This window comes from Salmo salar, chromosome 10 (assembly GCF_965601325.2).
Source record: "Salmo salar chromosome 10, fSalSal1, whole genome shotgun sequence".
NCBI classification, from domain to species: Eukaryota; Metazoa; Chordata; class Actinopteri; order Salmoniformes; family Salmonidae; genus Salmo; species Salmo salar.
This window is the reverse complement of record NC_138300.1, coordinates 25497800-25512946: the sequence shown is the minus strand read 5'-3', so window position 1 is coordinate 25512946 and position 15147 is coordinate 25497800. Positions and strand designations below refer to the sequence as shown.

At 46.2% G+C, this 15147-nt stretch overlaps 1 protein-coding gene across 10 annotated transcripts in view; it reads right to left on the bottom strand.

The window, feature by feature from the left end:
- csnk1g2 (casein kinase 1 gamma 2a) overlaps positions 1-15147 on the bottom strand; it is a 39591-nt gene that overhangs the window by 9860 nt on the left and 14584 nt on the right. For all 10 annotated transcript variants that reach the window (XM_014215699.3, XM_014215707.3, XM_045687139.2 and 7 more), the window contains one exon: positions 1694-1763. In XM_014215699.3, coding sequence (XP_014071174.1) covers positions 1694-1763 — 70 coding nt within the window. The remainder of the gene's footprint in view (positions 1-1693; positions 1764-15147) is intronic.

The following is a 15147-nucleotide window of genomic DNA, read 5'->3' as shown; positions in this document are numbered from 1 at the left end:
CTCTTAAGCATCATGTACAGCTGACAACGCTCCAGTATTTGTGGCAGTGGGGTCCAGGTTCAGACCAGGGCTTGACCCTGGCTTAAATTGTGTCACATTCACATTGTAAAAGGACTAGACGCCTGTATCCATCTGTACCATACAGAATCATTTTTACAGAAGAATCATAAGCAGAAGAAGACTTGATAATTCCTCACTACTCCACACAATCTTTCAATAGATGTAGCAACCAGTAAGAGGAACACTTTCCCCCCTCCATTCTATAATGCGAGGGAAGCTGGACCAACATTGTCACTGGCTCCATCTTTAGCTCAGCCTATGAGATTGTAGCAGGCCTCTCTCTGGTGGTCCCTCTGCCACAGTGGCCGGAGGAGGAGAGGGAAGTCAGGATGTGTATAACGCATTAGTGGAAACACTACAGAGGACATGGACTCCTTCAATGGGCTGGCCCAAGGGGTGGGGATAAAGACTCACTATCCAATGAATGGATGAGGATCCACAAGCAACTTCGATCGACTGTTCTCAAATAGGTGTAAGGAAGATAAATAGTACATTGTGCTATGCTGTGCTGCCTGGGATGGGGAATACATCTACTGGCCCAGTCAGACAGATCACAACAAAGGATAGCTGACAGACAGAGATAGGCCAGCCCTTTTCCCTGTACATCACGGGAGAGTTTCCCTGGGCTTTCTTCTTCAGGCAGGCCAGAGGCATTGCTGAGACGAGCGATGGAAGTAGATATACGATAATGGCCCTACTGCACATTGAAGGCCATCTATAAATAGACTAGCCTAGGACACCTCTAATGCCCTGCACTCCAACTCCCTATTAACACTGTGGAGCTGCTGCTCTGGCACAGGGACCGAGAGCAAGCTGGCAGGTGATCAGCTCTCTATGAGAAAGAGACACACACTTGCCTTATGAAAGAGAACATCCCTGGGCGCAGTGACACACACACTCGTCTTAGAGTGCGTGTGTCTGCGTGTGGCCTTCCACTCCAGTGATCAAATGAATGCACAGGCTTTGCCCAAGCTGTTTATCTCTTTCTTTAAAAGCCAAAAGGATCAAAGACCAGTGTCCTCAGTCACATTTAATGGAATTAGAATACAAGTGGTCAGCTTGTCCCTACCTACCCTCAAATACAATACAATCTATTTACGGACCGTAAATACATATATATTCACCAGCTGTTTTCTTAACAGATCAAACGCTCATAGAAAGTGACTTGAACTAACGAATGATGAAAAGTATAGTACTAATCACTTTGGTAAAAAAAAAAAATAGAAAAAGTGGCCCAATGTCAGAGAGATTTTTCAATGATAGAATTAAGCAGTGAGAGGATCAAACATTAAGCATTCCAGGCTGGCCAAGCTTTGCCGTGGGCTGTTTCAGGTCCCTGTCCCTCCCCACCACCTGATCCTACTGCCCCACCTCTCCCCTCTGAAGCCAAGCGGCCACATCAAAGGGCTGGAGGTACAGCACAGCACAGCCCCATGGATCACAGCACAGAGAGAGCACATAGACATGGCATGAAGGTCCTGGGCCTGCTAGGGAACAACCATCTGTAGGAGGGGGACAGGGCTCTCATATCTCCCAGATACGTGTGCAGAGAAGATCGCCATCGATCCAGCTGAGCCTAGTAGCGAACACTGCGTTATTAAACAGTTATAATACTGTAGCTGTATGTGCTTACCTGAACTTCCCAACTGTTTATAAAATCTATATTCCAAGTGAAGCTGTGGAGCCCGGGACTTTATCGGTTCCTGAAAAAGGAAAGAAAGAGAACCCCATTAGTAATGGAAAACACGTAGTGGTTATTAACATATTCAATAGGTGGATCAACGTCAAGATTATGGTGATAAATGGTTAAAAAACAATATGTTGTATGTGAAACAGTATAGGCCTTTTCATAGATTCCATGAGACAACTAAGCGATGCATCCATGCTTACTATAACATTCCCAAGATCCCTCAGGCTTAGACACCACGTAGAGCTAAGAACCTAAAACGTAAATCATCATCAACTTAACACAACATCCTTCCTCCACGATGATGATGCAAGGGCATTATGTATTTATGAACAAATGTAGCTTGCAAGATGCAAAACAAACCTGTAAAAACTAATAACGGAGAAAACGGAACCAGGCAAAACATTTCACAGATTTTATTGGGCCCTAGACACATCAGCCACCCAGGACAGCATTAGCCTCCTCCACACAGCTCATCCAACCAGCACCAGCCTCACCCGTTTCACAAAATTGGGATCCTTAACTTTAAGAAAAAGGTATTTTATTTTCCGTGTTATAGCCTAACTAGACAATAGGCTATATAGGCTGGGGAACTTTGTGTCATTTCAATAAAACCGGAGAGGAAGAGGCAAACTTTTGCCTACTTTGGTGAACGTGAGGCATGCAAGACAAGACATTAAGAGAAACAGATTACCAAGACGTATACAGACGGTTCCTTCTGCCTGCCTGCCTGCCTCCTCCTCTCTCTCCCTCACACTGGCTCGCCTGCTCTTTACAAATGATGCGAGTGTGTGTTCAGTCTTCGGTCTGTTGCGTCTAGAATATCCTAGCCTATTCATTGATGATAGACCCTGCTTTATTGAAGTTGTGAGACATTGCAAGCCAAGAAATTGCGAGATGCAATGGAATGCTGTGAGATACAGCTTTTGATTGCCACAAGGCCTAGTGTATGGTTCTGACTGTGTGCCTGGTGGCCGACCTGCCTATACTGTGCCCTTCCCCTCGCTAGTTTGCTATGAAAGATGCAAGTGTTTATGTTACCGGAAGTACTGTTCCAAAAATACTGAATCATAAGAGTTGATTCATAGCGGAATCGAATCTTGACACTCAGAAATAGGAGTCGACCTGCAAGGAATCGTGGAAACAATTCTTTTGGAGTCGACTCTCCACCATGACGTCATCGTCGTTACAGTTGGAAAAATTGATAGAGAAATGCAAGAGAGAGACCCAAACCGTTTCTGGCAGCATCGCAGCTGCATTGTGAATTCACATGGAATTTTATGATAATGGAAAACCAATAAAAACAAATTGCAGTTTAAACACGAAGGAAACATTTTTATTTGTCACATCCCTATTCAACAGCTTTCATCCACCCAGCACCAGTCTATTCAACAGCTCTCCTCCACCCAGCACCAGTCTACTCAACACCTTTCATCCACCCAGCACCAGTCTACTCAACACCTTTCATCCACCCAGCACCAGTCTACTCAACACCTTTCATCCACCCAGCACCAGTCTATTCAACAGCTCTCCTCCACCCAGCACCAGTCTATTCAACACCTTTCATCCACCCAGCACCAGTCTATTCAACACCTTTCATCCACCCAGCACCAGTCTATTCAACAGCTCTCCTCCACCCAGCACCAGTCTACTCAACACCTTTCATCCACCCAGCACCAGTCTATTCAACAGCTCTCCTCCACCCAGCACCAGTCTATTCAACACCTTTCATCCACCCAGCACCAGTCTACTCAACACCTTTCATCCACCCAGCACCAGTCTATTCAACACCTTTCATCCACCCAGCACCAGTCTACTCAACACCTTTCATCCACCCAGCACCAGTCTATTCAACACCTTTCATCCACCCAGCACCAGTCTACTCGACACCTTTCATCCACCCAGCACCAGTCTACTCGACACCTTTCATCCACCCAGCACCAGTCTACTCAACACCTTTCATCCACCCAGCACCAGTCTATTCAACACCTTTCATCCACCCAGCACCAGTCTACTCAACACCTTTCATCCACCCAGCACCAGTCTATTCAACAGCTCTCCTCCACCCAGCACCAGTCTACTCAACACCTTTCATCCACCCAGCACCAGTCTACTCAACACCTTTCATCCACCCAGCACCAGTCTATTCAACAGCTCTCCTCCACCCAGCACCAGTCTACTCAACAGCTCTCCTCCACCCAGCACCAGTCTACTCGACACCTTTCATCCACCCAGCACCAGTCTACTCAACACCTTTCATCCACCCAGCACCAGTCTATTCAACAGCTCTCCTCCACCCAGCACCAGTCTATTCAACAGCTCTCCTCCACCCAGCACCAGTCTACTCAACAGCTCTCCTCCACCCAGCAGCAGTCTAGTCGACACCTTTCACACACCCAGCACCAGTCTATTCAACAGCTCTCCTCCACCCAGCACCAGTCTACTCAACAGCTCTCCTCCACCCAGCACCAGTCTACTCAACAGCTCTCCTCCACCCAGCACCAGTCTACTCAACAGCTCTCCTCCACCCAGCACCAGTCTACTCAACAGCTCTCCTCCACCCAGCACCAGTCTACTCAACAGCTCTCCTCCACCCAGCACCAGTCTATTCAACAGCTCTCCTCCACCCAGCACCAGTCTACTCAACAGCTCTCCTCCACCCAGCACCAGTCTACTCAACAGCTCTCCTCCACCCAGCACCAGTCTACTCAACAGCTCTCCTCCACCCAGCACCAGTCTACTCAACAGCTCTCCTCCACCCAGCACCAGTCTACTCAACAGCTCTCCTCCACCCATCACCAGTCTACTCAACAGCTCTCCTCCACCCAGCACCAGTCTACTCAACAGCTCTCCTCCACCCAGCACCAGTCTACTCAACAGCTCTCCTCCACCCAGCACCAGTCTACTCAACAGCTCTCCTCCACCCAGCACCAGTCTACTCAACAGCTCTCCTCCACCCAGCACCAGTCTACTCAACAGCTCTCCTACACCCAGCACCAGTCTACTCAACAGCTCTCCTCCACCCAGCACCAGTCTACTCAACAGCTCTCCTCCACCCAGCACCAGTCTACTCAGTGTTTTCATATTAGTGCAGGTGAAGGAAAGGAGATGAAAATAAGATTAAGACACAGCCCCATCCTGCTCCCAGGCTGAACATTAGGCACATCTCGTCCATCTTAAGTGGATATCTGAGGAGAGAGAGACTGGTTTAGTGGAACTGAACTGGACACATGACCAGGCACGGGGCGGTGAGGGAGGTCAGGGCGGGGCACTGTCTGTGACATCATCAGTGGAGGGAGGCTTAGCCTCTCCACTAGGGAGGACGTGGGAAAAATATATAAATAAAAACAGATGGCTGAAAACCACAGGACCCTAAAACAGAGGCTTATGGGGCTTTACATGCTTAGACTCATCCCAGCAGTTAACTATGCAAATGACCAAACCAACCCAGGAAATAATATCTACAATCGCGGTAGGTAGCCTACCTTTCCATGTTTAATGGTTCATAAAATTCCTTATCATTGCCTCTCAAAAATTATAGCAGACCCTCTCGATGCCCAATCTCCACACCCAACCTTTTAAAAGAAGATACTCACAGAGCTCGCACTAGAAGCATTACAAACAACCTTTTCACTTAGATGGAATAAAGTGCTTAGGAGCAAACAATAAAATGTTATTAGACACATGCTTTGTAAACAACAGGTGTAGACTTAACAATGAAATGCTTATTTACAGGTCCTTTTTCAAACAATGCGGTGTTAAAGAAAAAACATTGAAATAAAAATGTAGAAATAGTGACACGAGGAATAAATACACAGTGATTAACAAATAACAATAAATAGTAAAAAATGACATGGCTATATACAGGAAGTAGAAAATAACATGGCTACATAGAGGAAGTAGAAGATAACAAGGCTATATACATTAAAGGGAGTAACCAGTACCAAGTTGATGTGCAGGGGTACAAGGTAATTGAGGTAGCTATGTACAAATACACTCTCCCGGCAGTTTATTAGGTTCACCACCCTGTTCACAAAAACTGATTGCTCCTAGACAGTGAGGCACGTGGCCGTGGCTTGTTATATAAAGCAGACAGACAGGCATCGAGGCATTCAGTTACTGTTTGATTGAACGTTAGAATGGGCAAAACGACTGACCAAAGCGACTGAGCGTGGGTTGACAAATAATGGAGTAGTATAACAGTGTGCAGAACAACATCTTGGAATGCACAACTAGTTGGTCCTTGTCACAGATGGGCTGGAGTGGACAGTTGAGGAGTGGAAAACATGGCCTGGAACATGACATCACGTTCAGTTTACTTGAGTGGCCTGCACAGTCCCCAGACCTCAACCCAATAGAGTATTTTTAAGATGAGATGGAACGGGCTGTTCACAGTACCAATATACCGCTGTCCAATCAGCAGAAACTGCGTGATGCTATCGCGTCAGCATATACCAACATCCCTGTGGAACGTTTTCGACACCTAGTAGAATTACCTGAAGAATTCAGGCTGTTCTGGAGGCAAAGGGGGGGTCCAACCCAGTACGAGATGGGTGTACCTAATAAACTGACCAGTGGGTGTACAGTGCCTCCCTTGACTTTTTCCATATTTTGTTGTGTTTAAAATGGATGAAATTGAGACGTGTCACTAGAGTACACACAATACCCCATAATGTCAAAGTGGAATTATGTTTTTAGAAATGCTTACAAACTAATTAAAAATGAAAAGATGAAATGTCTTGAGTCAGTATGTATTCAACCCTTTTGTTATGGCAATGTCACGTCCTGACCAGTATAAGGGTTATTTGTTATGGTAGTTTGATCAGGACGTGGCAGAGGGTATTTTGTTTATGTGGTTCGGGGTGGTGTTTTATGTAGTAGGGTGTTTGATTTATTATTTCTGGGTTTTTTGGTTTATGTTCTATGTTTTGTATTTCTATGTTCTTTCCGGTTTGGGGTATTTCTATGTGTAGGTTAATGGGGGGTTGGACTCTCAATTGGAGGCAGGTGCTTTCTCGTTGCCTCTGATTGAGAGTCCTATATATGGGTAATTGTTTGGTGTAGTGTTGTGGGAGATTGTTTCTTGTTTTGCGTGTGCGACAAGACTGTTTGTTGTTCGTGAGTTCTTTGTTTTTGTTATTTTGGTGTTCACTTTGATTTAAAATAAATACAAGATCAGCATCCACATTCCTGCTGTGTTTTGGTCCTCCATTCCCGACGACAACCGTTACAGAATCTCCCACCACAAAAGGACCAAGCAGCGGAGAAAGGAGCCAAGGGAATTCGGTCTGGACTATAGGAAGCAGCGCGCTCGGGAGGAGATGGCATCCTGGTCGCTGGAGGTATTGGAGTCTAGGATTGACTGGACATGGGAACAATTACTGGACCACTGTGACAACCTGCCTGGGAGGAAGGTAGAGCACGAGAGGCACCCCCAATAAACATTTTTGGGGGGGGCACACGGGTAGTTTGGCTGGGCCAAGGGTGAGCCCTAAGCCAGCTCCCCGTGTTTATATGGAGTGGAGGGTGCCGTGTTTTGCTGAAGTGCGCACAATTTCGCCCATACGCACGCACAGTCCGGTGCGAGTTATTCTAGCCCCTCGCAGATGCCGTGCTAGAGTGGGCATCCAGCCTGGTAGGAGGATGCCTGCGCAGCACGTCTGGTCGCTGGTACGCCTCCTAGGACCAGGCTACCCTACTCCCGCTCTACGCACGGCAACCATCAGGCCCCTGCACAGCCCAGTTCGCCCTGTACCAGCACTCCGCTCGTACAGGGCTACTAGTTCCATCCAGCCAGGACGGGTTGTGCAGGAGGTGAGATCAAGACCGCCTGTGCGCCTCCATGGCCCGGTGTTTCCAGTTCCTGTCTCTCGTGCTGACCCGGAAGTGCGAAACCCCAGTCTGGCACGTCCAGTACCAGCACCACGCATCAAGCTTCCAATGAGTCAGCCCAGTCCAGTACAGCCTGTTCCTGCTCCTCGCACTAGCCCTGAGGTGCGTGTTCCCAGGCTGATACCTCCAGTACCAGCACCACACATCAGGCTTCCAGTGCGTCAACCCAGTCCGACTCGGCCTGTTCCCGCTCCCCGCACTAGCCCTGAGGTGCGTGTCCCCAGACTGGCACATCCAGTACCAGTACCACGCATCAGGCTTCCAGTGCGTCAGCCCAGCCTCGAGAGTTCGGCAACAGTGTGCAGTCCAGAGTATCCGGCAACAGTGTGCAGTCCAGAGCATCCAGCAACAGTGTGCAGTCCAGAGTATCCGGCAACAGTGTGCAGTCCAGAGTATCCGGCAACAGTGTGCAGTCCAGAGTATCCAGCAACAGTGTGCAGTCCAGAGTATCCGGCAACAGTGTGCAGTCCAGAGTATCCGGCAACAGTGTCTAGTCCAGAACCGAGGGAGTCTGCCTGCGACCCGGAACCGAGGGAGTCTGCATGCGACCCGGAACCGAGGGAGTCTGCCTGCAACCCGGAACCGAGGGAGTCTGCCTGCGACCCGGAACTAAATATGAGTAACTGTGTTTCAAATGAGTCTGCCTACAGTGTGGAACGGAAGAGGTCTGCCTACGATCCGGAACGAGGGGAGTCTGCCTACGGCCCGAAACTGATCAAGTCTGTCTGCATTCTGGAGGACAGTAGGCCGGAGCAAGAACCACCTCCTGTATAGGTGGGTTGGGGAGGGGGGGTGTAGCACAAGTGCCGTTGGTGACGGCAGCCACGCTCCCTTCCCTCCGTTTAGTTTAGGAGGACTTTTTTTGATGGGGGGGGGGGGGGGGGGGGGGGGGGGGTTGTTTATTTATGAGGTGCATCCGGGGTCTGCACCTTTAGGGGGGGTACTGTCACGTCCTGACCAGTATAAGGGTTATTTGTTATGGTAGTTTGGTCAGGACGTGGCAGAGGGTATTTTGTATGTGGTTCAGGGTGGTGTTTTATGTAGTAGGGTGTTTGATTTATTATTTCTGGGTTTTTTGGTTTATGTTCTATGTTTTGTATTTCTATGTTCTTTCTGGTTTGGGGTATTTCTATGTGTAGGTTAATGGGGGGTTGGACTCAATTGGAGGCAGGTGCTTTCTCGTTGCTTCTGATTGAGTCCTATATATGGGTAATTGTTTGGTGTAGTGTTGTGGGAGATTCTTTCTTGTTTTGCGTGTGTGAGCGTGACAAGACTGTTTGTAGTTTGAGTTCTTTGTTTTTGTTATTTTGGTGTTCACTTTGATTTAAAATATATACAAGATGAGCATCCACATTCCTGCTGCGTTTTGGTCCTCCATTCCCGACGACAACCGTTACAGGCAAGCCTAAAGTTCAGGAGTAAAAATGTGCTTAACAAGTCACATAAGTTGCATGGACTCACTGTGTGCAATAAGTGTTTAACATGTATTTTTGAATGACTACCCCATCTCTGTACCCCACACATACAATCTGTAAGGTCCCTCAGTCGAGCAGTGAATTTCAAGCACAGAGTCAACAACAAAGACCAGGGAGGTTTTCCAATGGTTCTCAAAGGGCATCTATTGGCAGATGGGTAAAAAAAATGAAGGCATTGAATGTCCCTTTGAGCATGGTGAAGGTATTATACCTTGGATGGTGTATCAATACACCCAGTTACTACAAAGATACAGGTGTCCTTCCTAACTCAGTTGCTAGAGAGGAAGGAAACCCTTTAGGGATTTCACTATGAGGCCAACGGTGATTTTTTTTTAAAGTTCCAGAGTTTAATGGCTGTGAGAAAAAAACAAAAACGGGATGGATCAAAAACTGTAGTTACTCCACAATACTAACCTAAATGAGAGTGAAAAGAAGGAAGCCTGTACAGAATAAAAAATATTCTAAAACATGCATCCTGTTTTCAATAAGGCACTAAAGTAATACCGCAAGAAATGTGGCAAAGAAATTTACTTTTTGTCTGAATACTAAGCGTTATATTTGGAGCAAATCCAACACATCACTGAGCACCACGCCATATTTTCAAGTATGGTGGTGGCTGCATCATGTTATGGGTATGCTTGAGTAACCGGTGTAAAACGGCTAGCTAGTTAGCGGTGCACGCTAGTAGAGTTTCAAATTGGTGACGTCACTCGCTCTGAGACCTTGAAGTAGTTTCCCTAGCTCTGCGAGGGCTGTGGATTTTGTGGAGCGATAGGTATTGAGGCTTCGAGGGTGACTGTTGTCGATGTGTGCAGAGGGTCCCGGTTTCATGCCCAGGTGGGGGTGAGGAGAGGGACGAAAGCAATACTGTTCCACTTTTAGGATAAAAAATACGGAATAGAGCTAGAGGAAAATCTGGTTCAGTCTACTTTTCAACAGACACTGGGAGACAAATGTACCTTTCAGCAGGACAATAAGCTAAAACACAAAGCCAAATATACACTGGAGTTGCTTACCAAGACGACATTGAATGTACCTGAGTGGCCTAGTTACAGTTTTGACTTAAACCGGCATGGAAACCTATGGCAAGACTTGAAAAAGGCTGTCTAGCAATGATCACCGACCAACTTGACAGCACTTGAAGAACATTTTAAAGAATAATGGACAAATATTGTACAATCAAGGTGTGCTAAGATCTTAGAGAGACTTACCCATAAAGACTCACAGCTGTAATCTATGCCAAAGGTGATTCTAATATGTATTGACTCAGGGGGTTGAATACTTACCTAATCAAGATAGTGTTTTATTTACCATATATCTTTTTTTTACCATATATCTTTTTTTAAGTTATAATTTTTCTTCCACTTTGACAGAGTAGTTTGTGTAGATCGTTGGCAAAAAAATTCCACTTAAATCAATTTTAATCTCAACACTGTGGTTTGCATGCTCAAATGCCGATGTGGGCTTGTTTACATTGGTCAGACAAATCGCGCACTCAAAGTAAAAATAGCTGAACACATAACAGCTATCCTCACCAAAAATATGGACTATGCGATTGTGCGGCATTACGTAAATGTCAGTCATGGCTCAGCCTCTACCTTGAAATTCTGGGGAATTTAGAAAGTTTCTCTTTCCTCCAGAGGTGGCAATATAGTGAGAAAATTGTTACAGTGGGGCACTTTGAATCGACTGCTTAGATTGTGGCGAGGCGAAGGGTCTGAATGAACAGCTCTCTTATCTTTTTTGTAAATACATTTCTTTGTTTCTCAGTCTTTTGTTATTCAAGAGGAATGTTTGTGTAGGAATCTTGAATGATGATCATACTCCTGTTTGAATAACCTGTGTAGTTGCTACTACTACTTCTGACAGTATAGATATTATTGACATGTTTAGTTGACATGACGAGTGGGACACTCCCCTGCGAGGACACATACAGTAGGTGCTTCCCACATGTTTCCTACTCAAATCAAATTTTATTTGTCACATGCGCCAAATACAACAGGTGTAGTAGACCTTAGTGAAATGCTTACTTACAAGCCCTTAAACCTACAATGCAGTTCAAGAAATAGAGATAAGAAAATATTGACTAAATAAACTAAAGTATATAAAAAGTAACACAAAATAACAATAACGAGGCTATATACAGGGGGTACATGTAGTACATGTTTGTACATGTAGGTAGGGGTAAAGTGACAATGCATAGATAATAAACAGCGAGTAGCAGCAGTGTGTGGGGGGGGGTCAATGTAAATAGTCCGGGTGGCCATTTGATTAATTGTTCAGCAGTTCTATAGCTTGGGGGTTGAAGCTGTTAAGGAGCCTTTTGGACCTGGACTTGGCGCTCCGGTACCGCTTGCCTTGTGTGTCCGTCAGCAAACTTGATGGTGTTGGAGTCGTGGGTGAACAGGGAGTACAGGTGGGGACTAAGCACGCACCCGAGGGGCCCCGGTGTTGAGGATCAGCGTGGCAGATGTGTTGTTGCCTACCCTTACCACCTGGGGGCGGCCCGTTAGGAAATCCAGGATCCTGGTGGGAAAGGGCAGTGTGGAGTGCGATTGAGATTACGTCATCTGTGGATCTGTTGGGGCGGTATGCAAATTTGGTGGGTCTAGGGTTTCCGGGATGATGGTGTTGATGTGAGCCATGACCAGATTTTCAAAGCACTTCATGGCTAACGACGGCTCTGATGAAGGCGATTCATGCCAAAACATAAGCCTATTGTTTGCTTTTCCCATCAATAAATCTATAACATTTACACAGCCACAAAGTCCTCCATTATCTTTATTGTCCCAGATAGTCAGTTGAAGTATCCTGGGGTAAGGAATGTTTTTGGGGGTTTTCCATTTTAATGCCACACAAAAATATGTGGAAAAAGTCAAGGGGTATGAATACTTCGAGAGTCATTGTAGTTAGGGGTAAAGTGACTAGGCAACAGGATAGATAAGATAGTAGCAGCACTGGTGCCGCTTGCCTCGTGGTAGCAGAGAGAACAGTCTATGGCTTGGGTGGCTGGAATCCTTCACCATTATTTTGGGCCTTCCTCTGACACCGCCTGGTATAGAGGTTTTGGAACCTTAAGCGTTTAAGGATGTCCCTACAGCTGCTCTTTTCAGGAAATGAGCAGTCCAAAAGCAGATTATCTGTAACGTAAGGTTAAATCTAATATTCAAATGAAATCACGCATTTGGGCTTGTAAAGATTTTAACGTATAGGCTGCCTAATGGCTTACGTACTTCAGTGAAACAAATGTATTCTTCCTAGAAACTTGTCAGCTGGACTGGACACAGGTGTCTGTCAAACCCAAAATGTGTTGGATTTATGTATGGAAAGCCCATTATGTGTGGAAAATCCAATTTTGTTGGGGGGGGGGGGGGGTTTGAGAAGATAAATAGAAAAATAGGCTACCTTTTTGTCAATATCCTTTTCATAAATTGTGATTTTTGTAACATTCTATAAGCATATTATTTAGTTGAGCATGTACAGCAGACATGGAGTGTGACCAGGCAAGTCTGGGGACTGGGGCAGCTGACCTGCAGCCAGGGCTAAAAGGAACTTCAGTGTTGGACCTCCTGCTGCAGCCCCTCTCCTGCTCAGCTGCCACCACCACCACACTGCTCACAGACCGCTCTCCAACAAAGGACTAACCAAAAAGGATCAGCCAGTCTGTTTCACAGCCAAGTCTGTAGTAGCATAGTAGTTGTTGTAAGGGAGATAATTTTCCTATCAAGCTTGCCTTGACTTATTAGCATTTTCATTCCAAGAAACACGCTTTAGGCTCGTCAACATCTCATTATGTCATAGATCTCATGATCATGGCAGATTTTAACTTTAACTCATTAATGTGTTCCTGAGCTGGTCTGAAAACTGTGCTACGGATCTCTGGGTGGATTACGGACGCAGCTGATCATCTAAATCTGATCATGGTAGCTCCATCGCAGCTGACAGAGAGAGAGAGAGAGAGAGATCCTGTTGCCACGGATCCCGGGAGACTGCCTCTTGACCCTTCTCCGGAAGATCCTCACTGTAATACAGCATATTACTGAAACTGCCATTACGTAAGACGTGGGAAATAAATACACTACTGTGTATCCTCATCTTGACCATCAATCAGGCACTGTACGTGGTGCAGAGTTCAGAGAAATGGGCATCCCTGATTATATCCTCACTGCTATAGTGAAATACTAAACCATAAAAATGAAAATTATATTTATCATTTTAGAGAGCCGACTGAACATTCAAACAGAGCATAAGCCCAGGTATCGCCACTGTGCCCAGACCTGCATAAGGAAATGAGTGATGCTATAATACTAGTAAACAGGGTGCAAGGGGCTGTCCCTTCAGCTTTAATTGCCAGAGGTGTGGAAGAGGCAATGTGAGAGAGCAACAGCTGGCCTGTGTCCAGCCCTTCTCCTGTTTCAGATCAGGTTTCAGACGGAGCCGGCAGCTGCCACCACGTGATAGCAGCGCTTCAAACATGTCTGCCTCAGCTGCCCCCCAGCCACTGAAAGAACACTAGCACCAGTGACACAGGCGGCTCCGCTCTGACACGAGATGGAGGAGTGGACCTCAATAGCTAATGGAACGACTACTACCCCCAGTGTCCCCCTGCTACTACACAGCTCTCTCTCCCCACAAACACAACCCTGGGTTTTATAGGTCATAATTAACCATTTCCAGAGCAACAGCTTGATGTATGTGTTGGGCATTGATTACGTGAATAGCCTGTTCACTAAAAGCAGCCTTTTTACATCACAGGGTTAATCGGTTGGCTTGTGAAAAATAGGCAGTTCAATCATCAACATGTCAGTTTCGCTCATGCACAACATGCTGATGGAGCGTTTGTACTTGAACACACTACAACAACCACCACAAGCTGCAATAGGTATGTGATACAGTAAAAGGAGGAAGAGGACACAGCAACTCTGATTTCCATGTTATGGTTGACCACAATTCACCTTCTCGCCAGCCACAGCAAGTCCTTAGTATCTTACACATATTGGTCTCCACATACATATCCACTAAGTAGTAATGAGCACTATGAGGTCATTCAAATATCCGTCCTTCAGCAACAGGGAAATATCTTACAGGGAGTCTCCATGGAAGTGTAATTGACTTATCACTCTCCTTCAAAGCCGTGAGCTATTGCCAGTCAAAGCAGAAGCTGTCCATCACGGTCACCAGCAGATTCAGCCCACAAGCCTGCCCGGGGTTTATTGCAAATAACATGGGCCTCATAGGTGGCAGGTTTAACAACTCCCATCCTCTATCTCCAGCTGTCAATAAATGACTGTACAGGAGGGGGAGAAATGAAAGACAAGAATGATTTCCCCCACACCTCTTCCTTATAGAGGGATGGAGGCTGACTTCTATTTACAGTCTTCGCCCTAAGTGTGTGTGTGCGACAGGGAGAAGAGGTCCCTTATGTCTAAATCCATGGCAGATTTATTGAGGGGGCACCAGGGCATCATGACCTTGATCGCCAGATCCCTAGTCCACTCAAAACGGCAGAAAGGGTGCCAACCAGGAAAGAGGGACACATTAACTGGGGGAAGATTGTAGCACGTGAAGAGATTTCAGTAGGAAAAGAGAACCTCTCCGGGGCAGTAAAAGAGAATGAGTAGTAGCCTAATAAAAATGTGATAGGAAAAAGGCTAATGGATATCAAACAGCATAATAGATCATCTTTATGTACAGAAACGTTATCCGTAAATCACAAGTCACCATGGGAGAGCAGACGAAAAATGTCATGGCTGTTTTTCCAAGTAAACGGCTTAAATGAATTATGAGCTGCAATTACTGTAAAGTTGTTAGGATGTGTTTCTTTAAGGCTTGGGTTCCCCCCCAGATTGTAAGCCTGCAGTGTACTTACAGGAGCGGGCTCCTGCTTCCATCACTGAAGGATTCGTCAGTGTGAGAAAGTGTACAGCTGAACCACAGACTAGACCACTGTGTGTGGAAATGGCTGGCCAACAAAGACGACCTTTCAGCGCTCAGCAGTTTGTCGCTCTGCCTTTTCTCTCTGTGCAGTGCAGT